Source organism: Oncorhynchus nerka, linkage group LG20, assembly GCF_034236695.1.
Source record: "Oncorhynchus nerka isolate Pitt River linkage group LG20, Oner_Uvic_2.0, whole genome shotgun sequence".
Lineage (NCBI taxonomy): Eukaryota > Metazoa > Chordata > Actinopteri > Salmoniformes > Salmonidae > Oncorhynchus > Oncorhynchus nerka.
The window spans coordinates 53453042-53473134 of NC_088415.1; the positions used below are offsets into that span (position 1 = coordinate 53453042).

The 20093-nt window shown below is 43.0% G+C and overlaps 1 protein-coding gene across 1 annotated transcript in view; it reads left to right on the forward strand.

The window, feature by feature from the left end:
- Positions 1-9222, forward strand: part of LOC115102758 (endothelin receptor type B-like) — a 74258-nt gene extending 65036 nt beyond the window's left edge. The window contains exons 3-8 of the mRNA XM_029623027.2: positions 6212-6324; positions 6417-6621; positions 7286-7435; positions 7561-7694; positions 7789-7897; positions 8013-9222. Coding sequence (XP_029478887.2) covers positions 6212-6324; positions 6417-6621; positions 7286-7435; positions 7561-7694; positions 7789-7897; positions 8013-8144 — 843 coding nt within the window. The 3' untranslated portion in view covers positions 8145-9222. The remainder of the gene's footprint in view (positions 1-6211; positions 6325-6416; positions 6622-7285; positions 7436-7560; positions 7695-7788; positions 7898-8012) is intronic.
- The last annotated feature ends 10871 nt before the right edge of the window (positions 9223-20093 follow it).

The window sequence follows — 20093 nt, forward strand, 5'->3', positions numbered from 1 at the left end:
TATCACAGTAGCTAGGTCACTGTATCACAGGAGCTAGGTCTCTGTATCACAGTAGCTATAGGTATCTGTATCACAGTAGCTATAGGCATCTGTATCACAGTAACTATAGGTCTCTGTATCACAGTAGCTAAGACTCTGTATCACAGTAGCTATGGGTCTCTGTATCAAAGTAGCTAGGTCACTGTATCACAGTAGCTAAGTCTCTGTATCACAGTAGCTATAGGTCTCTGTATCACAGTAGCTAAGTCTCTGTTTCACAGTAGCTAAGTCTCTGTATCACAGTAGCTAAGTCTCTGTATCACAGTAGCTATAGGTCTCTGTATCACAGTAGATAGGTCACTGTATCACAGTAGCTAAGTCTCTGTATCACAGTAGATATAGGTCTCTGTATCACAGTAGATAGGTCTCTGTATCACAGTAGATAGGTCACTGTATCACAGTAGCTAGGTCACTGTATCACAGTAGCTGTAGGTCTCTGTATCACAGTAGCTAAGTCACTGTATCACAGTAGCTAAGTCTCTGTATCAGAGTAGCTATAGGTCTCTGTATCACAGTAGCTAGGTCACTGTATCACAGTAGCTAGGTCTCTGTATCACAGTAACTATAGGTCTCTGTATCACGGTAACTATATGTCTCTGTATCACGGTAACTATAGGTCACTGTATCACAGTAGCTATAGGTCTCTGTATCACAGTAACTATAGGTCTCTGTATCACAGTAGCTATAGGTTTCTGTATCACAGTAACTATAGGTATCTGTATCACAGTAACTATAGGTCTCTGTATCACAGTAGCTATAGGTCTCTGTATCACAGTAGCTATAGGTCTCTGTGTCACAGTAACTATGGGTCTCTGTATCACAGTAACTATAGGTCTCTGTATTACAGTAACTATAGGTCTCTGTATCACAGTAGCTATAGGTCTCTGTATCACAGTAGCTATAGGTCTCTGTATCACAGTAACTATGGGTCTCTGTATCACAGTAGCTATAGGTCTCTGTATCACAGTAACTATAGGTCTCTGTATCACAGTAACTATAGGTCTCTGTATCACAGTAGCTATAGGTCTCTGTATCACAGTAGCTATAGGTCTCTGTATCACAGTAACTATAGATCTCTGTATCACAGTAACTATAGGTCTCTGTATCACAGTAGCTGTAGGTCTCTGTATCACAGTAGCTATATGTCTCTGTATCACAGTAACTATAGGTCTCTGTATCACAGTAGCTATAGGTCTCTGTATTACAGTAACTATAGGTATCTCTATCACAGTAACTATAGGTCTCTGTATCACAGTAACTATAGGTCTCTGTATCACAGTAGCTATAGGTCTCTGTATCACAGTAGCTATAGGTCTCTGTATCACAGTAACTATAGGTCTCTGTATCACAGTAGCTATAGGTCTCTGTATCACAGTAACTATAGGTCTCTGTATCACAGTAGCTATAGGTCTCTGTATCACAGTAGCTATAGGTCTCTGTATCACAGTAACTATAGGTCTCTGTATCACAGTAGCTATAGGTTTCTGTATTACAGTAACTATAGGTCTCTGTATCACAGTAACTATAGGTCTCTGTATCACAGTAACTATAGGTCTCTGTATCACAGTAGCTATAGGTCTCTGTATCACAGTAACTATGGGTCTCTGTATCACAGTAACTATAGGTCTCTGTATTACAGTAACTATAGGTCTGTATCACAGTAGCTATAGGTCTCTGTATCACAGTAGCTATAGGTCTCTGTATCACAGTAACTATGGGTCTCTGTATCACAGTAGCTATAGGTCACTGTATCACAGTAGCTATAGGTCTCTGTATCACAGTAACTATAGGTCTCTGTATCACATTAACTATAGGTCTCTGTATCACAGTAGCTATAGGTCTCTGTATCACAGTAACTATGGGTCTCTGTATTACAGTAACTATAGGTCTCTGTATTACAGTAACTATAGGTCTCTGTATCACAGTAACTATAGGTCTCTGTATCACAGTAACTATAGGTCTCTGTATCACAGTAGCTATAGGTCTCTGTATCACAGTAGCTATAGGTCTCTGTATCACAGTAGCTATAGGTCTCTGTATCACAGTAACTATAGGTCTCTGTATCACAGTAGCTATAGGTCTCTGTATCACAGTAACTATAGGTCTCTGTATCACAGTAGCTATAGGTCTCTGTATCACAGTAACTATAGGTCTCTGTATCACAGTAGCTATAGGTCTCTGTATCACAGTAACTATGGGTCTCTGTATCACAGTAGCTATAGGTCTCTGTATTACCGTAACTATAGGTCTCTGTATCACAGTAACTAGGTCTCTGTATCACAGTAGCTATAGGTCACTGTATCACAGTAGCTATAGGTCTCTGTATCACAGTAACTATGGGTCTCTGTATTACAGTAACTATAGGTCTCTGTATTACAGTAACTATAGGTCTCTGTATCACAGTAGCTATAGGTCTCTGTATCACAGTAGCTATAGGTCTCTGTATCACAGTAGCTATAGGTCTCTGTATCACAGTAACTATGGGTCTCTGTATCACAGTAGCTATAGGTCTCTGTATTACAGTAACTATAGGTATCTGTATCACAGTAACTAGGTCTCTGTATCACAGTAGCTATAGGTGTCTGTATTACAGTAACTATAGGTATCTCTATCACAGTAACTATATGTCTCTGTATCACAGTAACTATAGGTCTCTGTATCACAGTAGCTATAGGTCTCTGTATCACAGTAGCTATAGGTCTCTGTATCACAGTAACTATAGGTCTCTGTATCACAGTAGCTATAGGTCTCTGTATCACAGTAACTATAGGTCTCTGTATCACAGTAGCTATAGGTCTCTGTATCACAGTAGCTATAGGTCTCTGTATCACAGTAACTATAGGTCTCTGTATCACAGTAGCTATAGGTTTCTGTATTACAGTAACTATAGGTCTCTGTATCACAGTAACTATAGGTCTCTGTATCACAGTAACTATAGGTCTCTGTATCACAGTAGCTATAGGTCTCTGTATCACAGTAACTATGGGTCTCTGTATCACAGTAACTATAGGTCTCTGTATTACAGTAACTATAGGTCTCTGTATCACAGTAGCTATAGGTCTCTGTATCACAGTAGCTATAGGTCTCTGTATCACAGTAACTATGGGTCTCTGTATCACAGTAGCTATAGGTCACTGTATCACAGTAGCTATAGGTCTCTGTATCACAGTAACTATAGGTCTCTGTATCACATTAACTATAGGTCTCTGTATCACAGTAGCTATAGGTCTCTGTATCACAGTAACTATGGGTCTCTGTATTACAGTAACTATAGGTCTCTGTATTACAGTAACTATAGGTCTCTGTATCACAGTAGCTATAGGTCTCTGTATCACAGTAACTATGGGTCTCTGTATCACAGTAGCTATAGGTCTCTGTATTACAGTAACTATAGGTCTCTGTATCACAGTAACTAGGTCTCTGTATCACAGTAGCTATAGGTCACTGTATCACAGTAGCTATAGGTCTCTGTATCACAGTAACTATGGGTCTCTGTATTACAGTAACTATAGGTCTCTGTATTACAGTAACTATAGGTCTCTGTATCACAGTAGCTATAGGTCTCTGTATCACAGTAACTATAGGTCTCTGTATCACAGTAGCTATATGTCTCTGTATTACAGTAACTATAGGTCTCTGTATCACAGTAACTATAGGTCTCTGTATCACAGTAACTATAGGTCTCTGTATCACAGTAGCTATAGGTCTCTGTATCACAGTAGCTATAGGTCTCTGTATCACAGTAGCTATAGGTCTCTGTATCACAGTAACTATAGGTCTCTGTATCACAGTAGCTATAGGTCTCTGTATCACAGTAACTATAGGTCTCTGTATCACAGTAGCTATAGGTCTCTGTATCACAGTAACTATAGGTCTCTGTATCACAGTAGCTATAGGTCTCTGTATCACAGTAACTATGGGTCTCTGTATCACAGTAGCTATAGGTCTCTGTATTACCGTAACTATAGGTCTCTGTATCACAGTAACTAGGTCTCTGTATCACAGTAGCTATAGGTCACTGTATCACAGTAGCTATAGGTCTCTGTATCACAGTAACTATGGGTCTCTGTATTACAGTAACTATAGGTCTCTGTATTACAGTAACTATAGGTCTCTGTATCACAGTAGCTATAGGTCTCTGTATCACAGTAGCTATAGGTCTCTGTATCACAGTAGCTATAGGTCTCTGTATCACAGTAACTATGGGTCTCTGTATCACAGTAGCTATAGGTCTCTGTATTACAATAACTATAGGTCTCTGTATCACAGTAACTAGGTCTCTGTATCACAGTAGCTATAGGTCTCTGTATCACAGTAACTAGGTCTCTGTATCACAGTAGCTAGGTCTCTGTATCACAGTAGCTATAGGTGTCTGTATCCCAGTAACTCAGGATATTTATGTCTGTAATAAAGCGCCTTTTGTGGGGGAAAACTCATTCGGATTAGCTGTGCCTGGTTCCCTGGTGGGTGGGCCTGGCTGACAAGTGGGTGAGTCTATCCATAGATTAGGGCCTAATTTATTTATTTCAATGAACTGATTTTCCTTATATCAACTGTTACTCAGTAAAATCTTAGAAATTGTTGCACGTTGTGTTAATATTTTGGTTCAGTATCTGTACATTTGTCTGTGGTAGGCCTGTGTGTGAGAGCGAGAGATACATTCCATGTCATCTCAGCAAGCCATGACACCCACCATCTCAGATCGTTCTGAAACCGTTTCTGTAATTAGAAACTGATAAGTTGAGCATTCCTGAAACATATATTTTGTCGAAATATAATTTGATCTCTGAGATATTAAGCGAATTGATCGCACCAAAAATGTAATTTTATGAGATGTATATAATATTCAATAAATATAGTATCTAACATCCGATTCGGTCCCAGCTGACAATGAGTAAGAGATGAGGAATGCAAAGAAGTGGTCAAACTGCACGACGAAGAGAAAAATAATGGTGCAAATCACGCATCCATTTAAAAAAAATCCGCAACAAGTCCGTTTGGTGGAAACACCACTTGTGGAATATTCCCATCAATATCTATGGCCAATTGGTTGGAACCCTAGCTACTAACTTATCTCTCTGTACAGGGGGAAAAACATCACACTCCCCGCCCTGCCTACAAGGTGTTGAAGGTGTTCCACAGATGTCCTTCAAGTGGTGGACCATTCTTAATACACAGGGGAAACTGTTGAGTGTGAAAAGCACAAACCGTGTCGCCTCCTACCTACTACCATACCCCCGTTCAAAGGCACTTCAATCTTTTGCCTTGCCCAGTCACCCTCTGAATGCCACACACACACAATCCATGTCTCTAATTTGTCTCAAAGCTTAAAAATTCTTCTTTAACCCGTCTCCTCCCCTTCATCTACACTGACTGAAGTGGATTGAACAAGTGACATCAATAAGGGATCGTAGCTTTCACCTGGATTCACCTGGTCAGTCTGTTTGATGGAAAGAGCAGGTGTTCCTATTGTTTTGTACACTCGTTGGGTTAGGATTGGTGTGGGATGTGTGGGGTCCGTTGATGTTTTTTGACAATTTCTCATGTCTTACGCATTATAAATACTTTAAAAAAAAATTGTAATCGTATCTGTTTCTAACAACGTGAACAGTTTCAAAACGATCTGAGATGGTGGGTGTCGAAGTCCTCTTTCTTGGTTTTTTTGAGGTGGAAGGACCCTGGATAGTACTACAGTACTACAGATATTTGGGTACTACAGATATTTGGGTAATGGGAGGCCAAACTTTACATTATGAAATGCATACCAGAAGAATCGATCTGTGTGCTGTAGAGATCTGACGACCACATATGATTCCAATACAGTAGGGTGAGATTGACCCTCAATGCTGATCTAGGGTCAGTTTGGTGTTAACCTCCACATGTGATTACAACAGGCCTCATAAGCAGTTAGAGCTTCTTGTCTTTGACTCATGACTGGTAAATGCATCTAAACTTTCATTGTTTATACAATATCATGAAGTAGATTCATAGCGTGAAATGCAAAGTGCGAAATGTTGTGTTGTGCTTTATGTTATGGGCCGCTAGCCTATTTACCAAATGTTTCCATAGAAATGACATGGCAATCATTCAATACCATATGGTTAATACAACTACATGACAGATCATTGGGAATAACCCTGATTTCTCTATCCCCCTGTCTTTACCCCTATAGCTCCTAGCCGAGGATTGGCCGTTTGGTGTAGGTCTGTGTAAACTAGTGCCGTTTGTCCAGAAAGCTTCAGTGGGCATTACTGTGCTGAGCTTGTGTGCTCTGAGCATCGACAGGTATGCTAACACACACACACACACACACACACAGTTGCATTTATCGACTACTGGTTGCCCTAATGTTTCTCCCCCTCCGCTCCTACACCCAGGTACCGCGCCGTAGCGTCGTGGAACCGTATTAAGGGGATCGGTGTTCCCAAGTGGACGGCTATAGAGATCGCACTCATCTGGCTGCTGTCCATACTGCTGGCGGTCCCCGAGGCTATAGCCTTCGACATGCTCGCCATGGACTATAAGGGAGAGCACCTCCGCATCTGTCTGCTACACCCCATGCAGAAATCAGACTTTATGAGTGTGCGTAGACACACACACACACACACACACACACACACACACACACACACACACACACACACACACACACACACACACATACAGTACGCACACAAGCAAGAACCGCACGCGCGCACATTGAAAGCACGCACACAAACAACAGTGGGTTATAAGGAGTGTCCCTGGTCGGGGCCTGGTGTGGGAAAGTGGATGTTGTGTGCCGACTCTCCCCTTGTTTAAAAAAAAATCAATCTCTTGACTTTTGAGGCCCCCGTTTGTCTGGATAAGGAGGTTTGAGTGTGTGTGTTGTCACAAGTGCGAGTGCGTGTGTGTGTGTTTTTGTGTGTGTGCGTCTCAGAGTGCCCAATAGATGATAGGTTGAGCTTTTGTAGTTGTCGTCCCAAAGAGGTTTTAGATGAAGTGATGTTTTACCAGAAGTGAACTACGTTACCCAGACCCTTTGGGTCTGCTTGAGGTTACTCCTTCTCACGCTTCTTCACTTCCCTCATACTTCAGCATTAGGATTTGGCTCCCAACCAGAACCAGACAGACTCAGATTTTCTCTACAGTCCGTGGCTCTTTCTAAAGGGGAATTTTGCATTGTGAACTGCAGTAGACTTCAACAGAGTTTCCATTTATCCGGTGTGCCCTGTATTCATTGGTGTTTTCTCTGTGTGTCGCCCAGTTCTATAAGTCCGCTAAGGACTGGTGGCTGTTCAGTGTGTATTTCTGCCTCCCTCTGGCCGTCACCGCCGTCTTCTACACCCTGATGACTTGTGAGATGCTGAGGAAGAAGAACGGAGTCCAGATCACCCTGAGTGACCATCTCAAACAGGTAACCTCTCTCTTCGCCCTTTATCTACAGCCTAAATCATTTAGATGGGCCTCTTTTACTTCTGACGGGCACTGGAGCCAGATAGGTGGATTAGTTGGCTGATCGATTGATCTCTGTGTGTGTAGAGGCGAGAGGTGGCTAAGACAGTGTTCTGCCTGGTGCTGGTGTTTGCTCTATGCTGGCTGCCCCTCCATCTCAGCCGCATCCTCAAGCTCACCATCTATGACGAGAAGGACCCCAACCGCTGTGAACTGCTCAGGTGAGGAATATCTTTGTGCCCCACTTGCTCTACACTGACCTTAACATTGTAAATAGGAGATGAAATAGCATGTTGTGTGTGTGTGTTTCTCCAGTTTCTTCCTGGTTCTGGACTACATCGGGATCAACATGGCGTCTCTTAACTCCTGCATCAACCCCATCGCTCTCTACATGGTCAGCAAGCGTTTCAAGAGCTGCTTCAGGGTAAGACAGACACACACACACACACAGCATCTTAACAGCGTGCCAAAATAGGGTTAACCCCTGATGGGCTTATATGTATGTACAAAGAGCTAATGTTCTCTATCTCTATCTCTAGTCATGCCTGTGTTGCTGGTGTCTGCCAGCGGAGATGTTGATTGATGAGAAGCAGTCCTGTATGAAGCTCAAAGTCACAGACCGGACCGACCAGAGCAACTCACGTGCTACTAACAAGTACACTTCAGCATGAGAGGGGTTCCCGCGCACTCAATGAAGTCTCGTATTAGTGCTGTAAAGGACTAATTTTGAAGATCAGTCATGTAACCTGATCCTGAACGAAACCATTATGAGACGGCCATAAGATGTGTCCTAAGAAGTGCCCTTTACTCAGTAGATGTAGTTTTAAACCGCCAGGAGAAAACAAGTGCCCTAAAGGATCCAGCGAAGTCTCCTCTGATTGGAGGAAGAAGTACTCAAATGTACTTAAACCCACAAGTGTTGCGGACAGGGGTCCCTCAAAGTTTTGGTTCAGAATAAACTGTCAAATCGCCAGAAATTCAGCTAGAAATTAGTTTACTTTATGAAAATATGTTAATTTAGGAAATCTGTTCTCAAAGATTTCCCACAAATACATCTTAAAAAGAGTCTCAATGTAATTCAAGATATGAAATTACAGAGGGGTGGGGTCACTCTTTTTGGGCTTAGTTGTGGTCAGTTTGCAGTGTACAAATGATGATCCAGACCCCCGACCATCCGCTACGACAAAAATGGTCCCGCGGCTGAATCTAGTTGTCTATACCCCTGGTCTAGAATGTTTAGCTGGGAGAGTGTTGATGGAGAAGAGGATCATTTGGGGAAAGATGAGTGGAGGGATAGATATTAGTATTATTGATGATGAATGGCACAACATCGGATTGTCATATTGTGGAGAAATGACACTGCCGGTTGTGACTCCCCCTGGTTATAACCTCTATAGGAATGTTCATAAGGTACACGACATCAGGCAAACCCAAAGGGGCTGTGGCAGAGGCGTCATAGTGAAAATGCCTGAGGTTGAGACATAGGGAACGTTATATGAACATAGCAAGAAGGTTGAAATATTGTACTGTATAATATATGTGCGGCTTTTTTAACATATCCTGTATACTACTCTGAATTCAAGGACTTAAGAATGAATTCATTTTCACGCCTTTGCTAAATTGCTTTTACACTATTTGATATTGCTAGGATTTGACTTGGATAGTTTGCTATGGCATCTTTGAATGTTTGACTTCACGTTCTGTATTGCTCCTAGGATTGATCTGTTTCTCATTAAACTGCTGATCTGATTGGGTCTGACTTCGTGTGAGGCAATCACAAATGGCAGCACTTTCCAAACAGTCTCACAAAAGGTTTATGACAAAAACAGTTCAGAGTTTGTCTCATGTAAGATTCTTTTAGTATTCTGTAGCTTTGTGGACTGCCACCCAATTGTAAAAGCAGATTGATTTCTTATGATTTAATAGCGGGGTGACAAGCCAGAGACGGTTATTGGGGACTTGGATGACAGGGAGAGGATACATTTCAAGCAGTTCTGTGTTTTTCTGTGACTGAATGTGAAGCGCTGTGTTGATGCTGTTGCACACTGAGCGTACAAAACCTTAACGGAACGCCTGCTCTTTCCATGACATAGACTGACCAGGCGAAAGCTGTGATCCCTTATTGAATCCACTTCAATCAGTGTAGACGTAGGGGAGGAGACTGGTTAAAGAAGGATTTTTAAGCCTTGAGACAATTGAGACATGGATTGTGTGTGTGTGCCATTCAGAGGGTGAACGGGCAAGACAACAGTTTTGCGTGTGTATCAAGAATGGCCCACCACCCAAAAGACATCCAGCCAACTTGACACTGTGGGAAGCACCGGAGTCAACAAGGAGGACCGTGGGCATCGACACCTGGTAGAGTCCACGGAGGACCGCCGACACCTGGTAGAGTCCACGCCCCGTCAACAAGGGCCGGCATCCCCGTGGAACGCCGACACCTAGTAGAGTCCACACCCGTCAACAAGGGCCGGCATCCCCGTGGAACGCTTTGACACCTGGTAGAGTCCACACCCCGTCAACAAGGGCCGGCATCCCCGTGGAACGCTTTCGACACCTGGTAGAGTCCACGCCCCGTCAACAAGGCCGGCATCCCCGTGGAACGCTTTCGACACCTGGTAGAGTCCACGCCCCGTCAACAAGGGCCGGCATCCCCGTGGAACGCTTTCGACACCTGGTAGAGTCCACGCATCCCCCGTCGACACCTGGTAGAGTCCACGCCCGTCAACAAGGGGCCGGCATCCCCGTAGAGGAACGCGACACCTGGTCAACAAGAGTCCACCCCGTGGAACGCTTTCGACACCTGGTAGAGTCCACGCCCCGGCGAATTGAGGCTGTTCTGAGAGGAAAAGGGGTTTGCAACTCAACATTGGGAAGGTGTTCCTAATGTTTTGTACACAGTGTATATAGTATACATAGAAGTCCTGTGGTTGTGATGACGTGCCTGCCTCTTTCCTAGCCTTTGCTTACCTCTTTCTTTTTCATTTGCCCCCCCCCAAAAAAATAATATTAGGAGAGAGAAAGACACTCAAAGTAGACGTCCTAGACATCAACCGATCACTGCAGTTGACTCCAGATGCAAAACGGCATTAAACCAAATCCTGAGCCAGTACAGATAATGTACCGTACTTGAATTAGGACTGGTGACCACAGCGTGCGCTCGTCAGGAGTTGATTGTACTTCAATGAAGTCAATAAGTCAAATCTCCCTAAAGACAAACTACTGTAACGTAAACTTGAATCTCACCACCCCAAACCCTTCGGGGGAATTTTTGTATTTTTTGTATTATTGTTTACACCACAACCCTTTTTCTTCAGAGCTGTTTCGCTGCCCCCCTCTCAGTACAGAGTGTGACCAAAGGACCCCATCATGTGAGACGGAGCGCTTCTTTGACCTGGGAATGTCCCTTCGGGCTAATGCAGTGTCACGCATGTCACATTACCCATGAAAGACACCCACTGTCCATTCACCCCTATCCTTCTCTCCCTCTATTCCTCCCTATCTGCTGTCATTATCAACAACGGTGCCAGTGATGAGTTCTGATGGTTGGAAAACAGTGTGCTTTCACAGCTCCTTGTCGAATCAGTGCCCAGCAATGAACCCCACATTGATGGCAGCATTAGAAGATCAACAGACTAGCTTTACCAAACGTCCCCAGTGTCATCCAAGTCCATCTCAGCCCTTCTGTTTCTCATTACCCACACAGCAGGCCCTGGCTACACTCTGCCCCTGTACTGCTCTTCAGCTCACTCTCCTGTTGATAAAGAAAAGACAGATGCTACGGGTGTGTCTCTCCTGTCCGCGCGTCTCTGTCGTTCTCTCTCCCTCTCTACTCACAAGACATCCCCGCTGTGATGTCACACACCGTCAGACTATTGAGCCCATAGCACTGACTTATCATGTGACACCGAGGTTTTTTTTTTAGACGAGCAAAGCCAGGTTTATATGAATCTATAGTAAGATCAGGACACAGGTATGGCCGTGCACAGACACACATTGTTCAAGAGTGCGAAGGGGAGAGTGTGTCCATCTGGCCAAATATACATGAACATTTACACTGAACAAAGAAGATAGGCCTGCAGAGTTTGTGTGTGTGTGTGTGTGTGTGTGTGTGTGTGTGTGTGTGTGTGTGTGTGTGTGTGTGTGTGTGTGTGTGTGTGTGTGTGTGTGTGTGTGTGTGTGTGTGTGTGTGTGTGTGTGTGTGTGTGTGTGTGTGTGTGTGTGTGTGTGTGTGTGTGTGTGTGTGTGTGTGTGTGTGTGTTTTGAAGGAACACTCACTCTCCTGGCTCTGCAGTAAAATCACTTCAAGGCAAACCTTTTGAAATAACCCAAAGTCACGATCCTCACTCACTCAAGAGAATGCCAAACAAAGTTGTGCGTGTGTGTGTGTCTTATGCACACGTGTGTATGAAGTTTCAAATACATCGCAAGGAGAAACAGAGAAGAGTAGAGCAGCCGTGCCACAACTTTGATCCAATGCTTTATAACTAACTCATGGACATATGAACAACAAGCTGGGCACACCAAGTCTTATGTGAAGACATACAGTAAACCCAGGGAAAACGACCCTGGCACACCAAGTCTTATGTGAAGACATACAGTAAACCCAGGGAAAACGACCCTGGCACACCAAGTCTTATGTGAAGACATACAGTAAACCCAGGGAAAACGACCCTGGCACACCAAGTCTTATGTGAAGACATACAGTAAATCCAGGGAAAACGACCCTGGCACACCAAGTCTTATGTGAAGACATACAGTAAACCCAGGGAAAACGACCCTGGCACACCAAGTCTTATGTGAAGACATACAGTAAACCCAGGGAAAACGACCCTGGCACACCAAGTCTTATGTGAAGACATACAGTAAACCCAGGGAAAACGACCCTGGCACACCAAATCTTATGTGAAGACATACAGTAAACCCAGGGAAAACGACCCTGGCACACCAAGTCTTATGTGAAGACATACAGTAAACCCAGGGAAAACGAGGGGTCAAGTCAAGTGTTCATGCCAACAGAGGGGATTGATCAGTTTGGTTTGATGATTTATTGAAAAAATCCTTCTGGGTTTTCTCCCTGTATACTCCGTTATAAGAGTGATGGTCAGACCCCTCTGACAAGTTCTGTCTTTCTATGTCGAAAAACCTGTAGTCTCCATTTACACCCTTTTATTGGAGGTGCGGGGTAGCCTAGTGGTTAAGAGCGGCAGGGCAGTAACCGAAAGGTTGCTGGTTTGAATCCCAGAGCCGACTAGGTGACAAATCCGTCTGTGTACCATTGAGCAAGGCACTTAACCTTAATTGCTCCTGTAAAGTTGCTCTGGATAAAATTACGAAAATGTAATTGTCAAGGGATATGATATCACATTTTTCCATAAAACATAACACAATTTGCAAATACCCCAACATTTGATATCGTATCTATGTACCGACTGAAATAAATATATCTTCACTACGATCTGTCCCTTTGAATGAACTCCTCAGATGACCTATATCTGTGTAGGTCTATACCTGTATGTGTTTCCTGAATCTGAAGGAGAAAAAAAGGACCTGGCAAAGTCCTGAAGTGTGTAATTTCAGAGGGTGGAACAGAAGTGTCTCCAGGAGTTATCATGGAAAGGGAGAATGTCTACAGAAGGTACTGACACGCACGCAATCAGATTGTGCGACTACAATATGTCCTCTGCTACTATATGTTAACAGTAGGGGAGTGTACCTATCTTTAGCATGTACTGTGTAGTGGTGTTCCCTTTTGAGAGATTAGAGACCGGCTTGAAAGCCTGACATGAGCCTATCGGATAAATGTAAACTCAGTTTGTGTACATTGCAGTTAACCTAGTTCCAGTCAGATTAGCGGTGTCTTTAAAAAGAGGAAGGATTTTTTTTTTAAATGTTATTTTACCTTTATTTAACTAGGCAAGTCAGTTAAGAACAAATTCTTATTTTCAATGACGGCCTAGGAACAGTGGGTTAACTGCCTGTTTAGGGGCAGAACGACAGATTTGTACCTTGTCAGCTCGGAGGTTTGAACTTGCAACCTTCTGATTACTAGTCCAACGCTCTAACCACTAGGCTACCCACTAGGCCTATGTTGAATTCTACATGACTGTATTAACAGAGGGCCTACAGGTCTACAGTCCTTGGAATAAACATGTGTCCTGTGCACGCTGGCCAATAGGGAGTGCTAGTGACTATGTATTAACTAGGCAAGTCAGTTAAGAACAAACTCACATCTTTACAATGACGGGCCTAACCCAGGGGGAAAAAAACTCCCCTGACTCGGACGACGCTGGGCCAATTGTGCGCCGAACTATGGGACTCCCGATCACGGCCGGTTGTGATACAGCCCGGGATCAAACCGGGGTCTGTAGTGACACCTCTAACACTGAGATGCAGTGCCTTAAACTGCTGCACCACTTGCCCGAGTGGTGTTTGTGTGCACTGTGCATGTACGGTATGCTTGCTCTACCTTCTGTACCTTTTGCATTGCAAATATACCTGTGTTTACCTTTGCTTCTTGCTGACAATGGTCTTTGCCAGGGGTTACCTACCACAGGACATGTGGCCAATCAGAATTCACTGTGGGAAGGGCCCGTAGGGTCAGTGCTTTTTGGGATCCTTGAGACATCCCTACCCTAAACCCTAACCACCTACCCTTACCCTAGCCTTATAGGGATTCTTCGGGACTTTACTTCCCCAGAGACAGATGAACTCATGGATACTATTTTTAAGTCTCTGCATCCAGTTTGAAGGAAGTTAGAGGTAGTTTCGCGAGCCAATGATAAATAGCGTTAGCGCATAGACTGGAGGTCTATGGTATCTACTAGCACGCTAACAGTTACCATAGACTGCCAGTCATTGTGCTAACACTAGTTAGAAACTTCTGTCATGACGTTGCCCTCTTTGGACACAGCGAGCACCATCCCCCTACCTCTGCACCATCTCTCTCTGTCTCCTACACCCAGGCTGCTGTGGTCAGAGAGGTCGTAAATTCTTGGAGGAGATTATCTCCTCATGGCCACAGTATAGAGAGAGAGTGAGTTTTCATAGAGAGAACAAAGGAATTTCTTCCACCTCACAGAACTGGAGGTCTGAACAATATTTATGTTCTGGAGAAGGTATAAAAGATTGGTGAAGAATCCAGCTACGAACTGGTCCGTTTGGTACAATTTTGTGAAACTCATGAGAGACAAAACGGCCACATTACCATAACGCTGTTTATACATTAGCCTCAGTTATGAGGCTTACATCTAATTGTTGTATAAAATGAATGAGTAAAGATGATACTATTTGTGAAATGATGTGATGCTATGTAATGATGTTAATGTGAGAGAATTGTATTTCTGTTTAAAGCTTCACTAAATCCTTGGCACACCCCCAGGGGCACAGACAGGACCTGGCGTCATGAGACAGCCCTTTTCTATGTTCCGAATAACGAGAGGGCTAAGGTTTGAGACCAGACCAGTACCTCTATCACAGAGGGAAATAAGGGTTTGAGTAGATTGCTGAATCTTTTAACCATCCCACGTGGTTAAACTCTTAGACTATCGATACCGACAGAATAAGAGCAAGTCTTTGATATTAATTACTAGTTTGCAGCTAGGAATTCGGTATCATTGAACGCGAAGACAGACAACCGCCGAAACATCTCATCTATAACAACATGAATGAACGTCACTCTGAACTATCCATTCTAACCATGACAGAGAGAGAGAGAGAGAGAGGGCGGACAAACTCTCCAACAGAAACAAACTTTTCAACAGAGATCCCGATGACACATTGAGCGTAAATATATATATTGATTGCAATTATTCCCGAATGAGTGAACGTTCATGTGCAAAGTATTAGCATTTCAATTGTTACAATTATCAACTCTGTCGTGTCTTCTCAGCTGACCCCCACTCCCCTTTTGTATAACAAGCCGCCATGCCGGTTTAGCCCACTAGGGGCACATTCCCCTATCATTTCTTTGTAACCATATCCACTTTGTTTGTTTGTGTAATGCATTTCTGTGAGTACTTAGTTAGTAAATAAATCATTTTAAGACTATTGATGTATGGATGACTCATAGTGAAGACTGGGTTCGTGCAGATAACCAACAATTTACGACGTTTGGAATGAGACTAATGTGAGGTAAAGAATAATTCATTAATCAGAAGACTAAGCGATCAGATATTAAAATATCTGAAAGTTATACTATGAAAATTCTAACATTGTAATCTGAATATTTTCCTTGGTGCCCCGACGTCCTAGTTAATTACAGTTACATGATTAAGTTAGTTTAATCACGTAATAATAATTACAGAGAATTTTTGATAAAGATTCATCTTCAGCTCAAGGATGCCAAAGACACGACACTTCCTTCAAACTGCAAGCAGAGAGATAAAAGTGTATCCATGAGTTCATCTGATTCTGCGATGGTAGATAAAGGGCTTCATTGCCAAAATCTTGAAGTATCCCTTTAACCCTTGCCTTAAACATGTAACATTTCAACCAATGGGGTAGGGACATCCCAGGGATAGCAGGGGGGCCCTTAGGGAAAAGAGGAAGCAGAGCAGTAGTCTGCGGAGTCGGATGAAGTCACCCCTTGGATACTGATTGGAGGTCAGTTTGGTGTTTTTCCCCCTGACTAGTTATTGTTAGAAGTTTGTGAGGGTAAGCTGACGGTAAGTTTAACACATTTTGTCAGGCATTGCAGGATACTGTATCTGCCTCTAAAGTGTGAAGATGAACATGTGGGAATGGGTCGTTGCGTTACTGAACGTCATTTTGCCTGACGGGTTTCGATATCCCTTCATCACGATTACATTACAACTCACGGCCCTTTACACTAGTACCCGTATGTATACGGGTTGAACGGGTTCTTTCGGCTGTATAGTAACATGCTATACATGACGTCAGAGTACATCACTGTATGGGTTTTGACTCACAGCCGCTCTGAACTTTAGCACCGCGGGAGACAAGAAGTTGACCCCATCCCTTCCGTTAATTGGGCAACTTCTTGCGAATGTTGTTGTCTGAGTGAGGGAAATGCTACAAATAAACAGGGCTCAATGTATTTTGAAAGAGGAGACGTTGAGGATTATAATAAATACCCCACTGGGCACACGCTGAATTGAATCAACGTTGTTTCCGCATCATTTCGATGACATTACGTTAAACCAACGTGGAATAGAGGCTGAATTGACGTCTGTGCCCAGTGGGACTGCCTTGAAGTCAAGCCAAACACCCGAGTCCAAATTTGCACTTCACATTTCCATCATAAAATGAACGTCATATACAGTGTTAACATAGATCACTATGTTTAGTGTATAGTTACAAAATGACATGGCCTCATACCCTGGTGACATGGCCTCATACCCTGGTGACATGGCCTCATACCCTGGTGGCATAGACTCATACCCTGGTGACATGGCCTCATACCCTGGGTTGTTCTGAGCAGGACAGAGCTTATGTCTGTCTATTGTGAAGAAAATCCACTGCCTCTGAATGCACCTCATGACTCCTTTCTATACGCACCAAAAATTACAATCAGTTTCTCTGCTTTGTGAAAGCCTAACACGAAGATCCACGGGAGGTGGGTGGCGACTTAATTGGGGAGGACAGGTTCGTGCTATTGGCTGGAGCGGAATAGGTGGAATGGTATCAAATACATCAAACACATGGTTTCCATGTGTTTGACAGCCATTCCATATGCTCCCGTTCCAGCCATTATTATGAGCCGTCCTCCCCTCAGCAGCCTCCCCTGGTAAGATCATATTTTATAACTTAGCTAGTCATGTTGGCAATAGAACAAGCTTTCAAATGATGCCAACCTGACCCAGATTGCGATGTACAACGGGACGTTTCTGGATGGCGTAAACAACAAACGCAACAACAAACAAGACAACTACAAGTGTGCTTGCTCTCGTCCCTCAATGGCACAGCTAGGAGAGCTCAAAGCACCTTCTAGTTGAAGACTAGCATGAAATTACTGAGGAACGGTGCACATTTTGGAGAGGCGTGTGGCTCCCATGATCTCCAAACTGTTAACTTTCAATTGCTACCATGCTTATGCACATGCATGTCACGTTCTGACCATAGTTCTGTTGTGTTTTCCTTGTTTAGTGTTGGTCAGGACGTGAGCTGGGTGGGCATTCTATGTTGTGTGTCTAGTTTGTCCGTTTCTACGTATGGCCTGATATGGTTCTCAATCAGAGGCAGGTGTTAGTCGTTGTCTCTTTTCGGTTTTCACATGTGTTGTTTTGTCATTTGAAGTGTTCAGTTGGGATTTATTACACGCTGCACTTTGGTCCTCTCTTTCCCAGGAAGAAAGCCATTACAATGCATTTCATACTACTTCTGTAAGAAACATTTCAATTTAGCCCTATCTATACAGGCCAATTCCCACGAGTGTAAAAAGGGTTCATTAATACTCATATAGAAGTATACTTTTATATTTCAAAGGTGAATACAACATTGTGTAAAATAATAATAACAATACAAATAATAAAGTCTAAACATTTTGAATTACCCACAATACTCTAAAACCAGAGTCAAACGGCAAGATAGGAAGTGCAAGGAGATGAAAACAAGACTTCAAATGCGTTCCATCAACCGATTCTCTCTCTTTGGTTATCATCATAATATACTTACATTTTGAGCAACATATTAAGTTGTATGTATTATTATTTTTTGGGGGTTAAAGGAAATTAATAAATCATTGAAATTACTTACGTTCATTTCTATTAAGTATGTTGGTTGTTTTTGTGTCAATTCATTTTTTTTTTATATTAATTTGACACTGGCTGTGTGAATGTGTGTAAAATTCCCAATTTAAAAAAAAAATGAAATGTACCATCTTACTGCCCAAGAAGTCACCTGTCCCCCCTTTCACTCCTTCTCTGTCTCCTGTTTTTAATCTCTAAATAAATAAAGTCTAAATAAATAAAGCATTGAAGGTGGAATCCCACACCAAAACAAAACCATTTAATGGTATGACAAATATTTGTGTGTGTTTTAATGTTGCCTTTTACATGTAACTGAAACCCCAAAAGTATTTCCACCACACTCTTAAAAACACTCATATTCCGATTGAAGAACCACTTTGGGTGTTTCAGAGTTTCTATTCTGTTTTAAAACGCTGTGCGTTATAAGACTTACATTGGGTTTACATTCAAAAGCCCCAAACACCAGTGTGACTGTTCATGATTTACTTGACAAAAATCATGGTATTGTGATAAGAAGGAGGTGGGTGGATCTGTGTAGTAGCTCGAGATTGAAGTGAAAGTGCTTTGTGCTCTGCAGTTGAACATCGCAGCAACCCTAGGACTGAGGTTGTGAGTCTTGGCATCCACGTGAGGAAGACCCCATTCAAGGAGGCTTAGGGTTCTAATGTGTGTTGTATTTTAGAGTTCTCATCTCTCCGTGTTGTATCTGTGTGCCTGTCTGTTTGTTTAGGGCTTTAGAGTATTTACATAAAGTATCCAGGCACCTGTGGCTTTGCAGATGAGAAAGATAAAAAGTTCAACATGCACACGCACACACACACACACACACACACACACACGCACACACGCACGCACACGCACACACACACACAAACACACAAGGGGTTAAAGAGATTATTCAGGATTTTGGCAAAGAGGCCTTTTATCTACTTCCCTAGAGTCAGCTGAAATCAGCTGAAATCAGATTTTTAAGTCTCTGTGTCCAGTATGAAGTAAGTTAGAGGTGGTTTTGCGAGCCAATGCTAACTAGCATTAGCGCAATGACTGAAAGTCTATGGGTATCTGCTAACATGCTAGCATGTACCCATAGACTTCAATGACTGGAAGTCTATGTGTATCTGCTAGCATATACCCATTGACTTTCAGTCATTGCGCTTGCGCTAGTTAGCAACTGCACGCAGAGACATAAAAATGATATCTATGACTTCACCTGGCTGTGGGGAATTTATTTTTGAATTTAACCTTTATTTACTAGGAAAGTCAGTTAAGAACAAATCATTTTTTACAATGACAGCCTACCCCGGACGATGCTGGGCCAATTGTGCGCCGCCCTATGGGACTCACAATCACAGCCAAATGTAATATAGCCTGATTTCGAACCAGGGACTGTAGTGAAGCCTCTTGCACTGAGATGCAGTGCCTTAGACAGCTGCGCCACTCAGGTCTTTCACTCAGAAGTAGATAAAGGCCCTCATTGCCAAAATCGCAAAGTATCCCTTTAAGATTTGTTGCTCATCAAAACATGTAATGTTATTCAGAGTCTCCCCATAATTTATCCATGTTAGATTGGCTAGGCTTGGTCACCTGGGGCAAAAGAGGAAGCTTATCAGCGTCTTTCCCTGTTCCTCTATCTGCCTGGCCTAGTTCACATTGTGCTTTCTTTACACACACACACACACACACACACACACACACACACACACACACACACACACACACACACACACAGGGCATTGAGTGTGTTATGAAGCTTATCACTGTCCCTAAGGGCCTGGCAGCGACATCACAGGCTCAGATATGACTGAAGCCACAGACACAGACGTGTGTGTAATAGAGGAACCTTGGGATGGACTGTGTCATGTCCCAAAAGGTCTTAAAAACCTCCTTTTGTCACCATTGTGTGTGTGTATG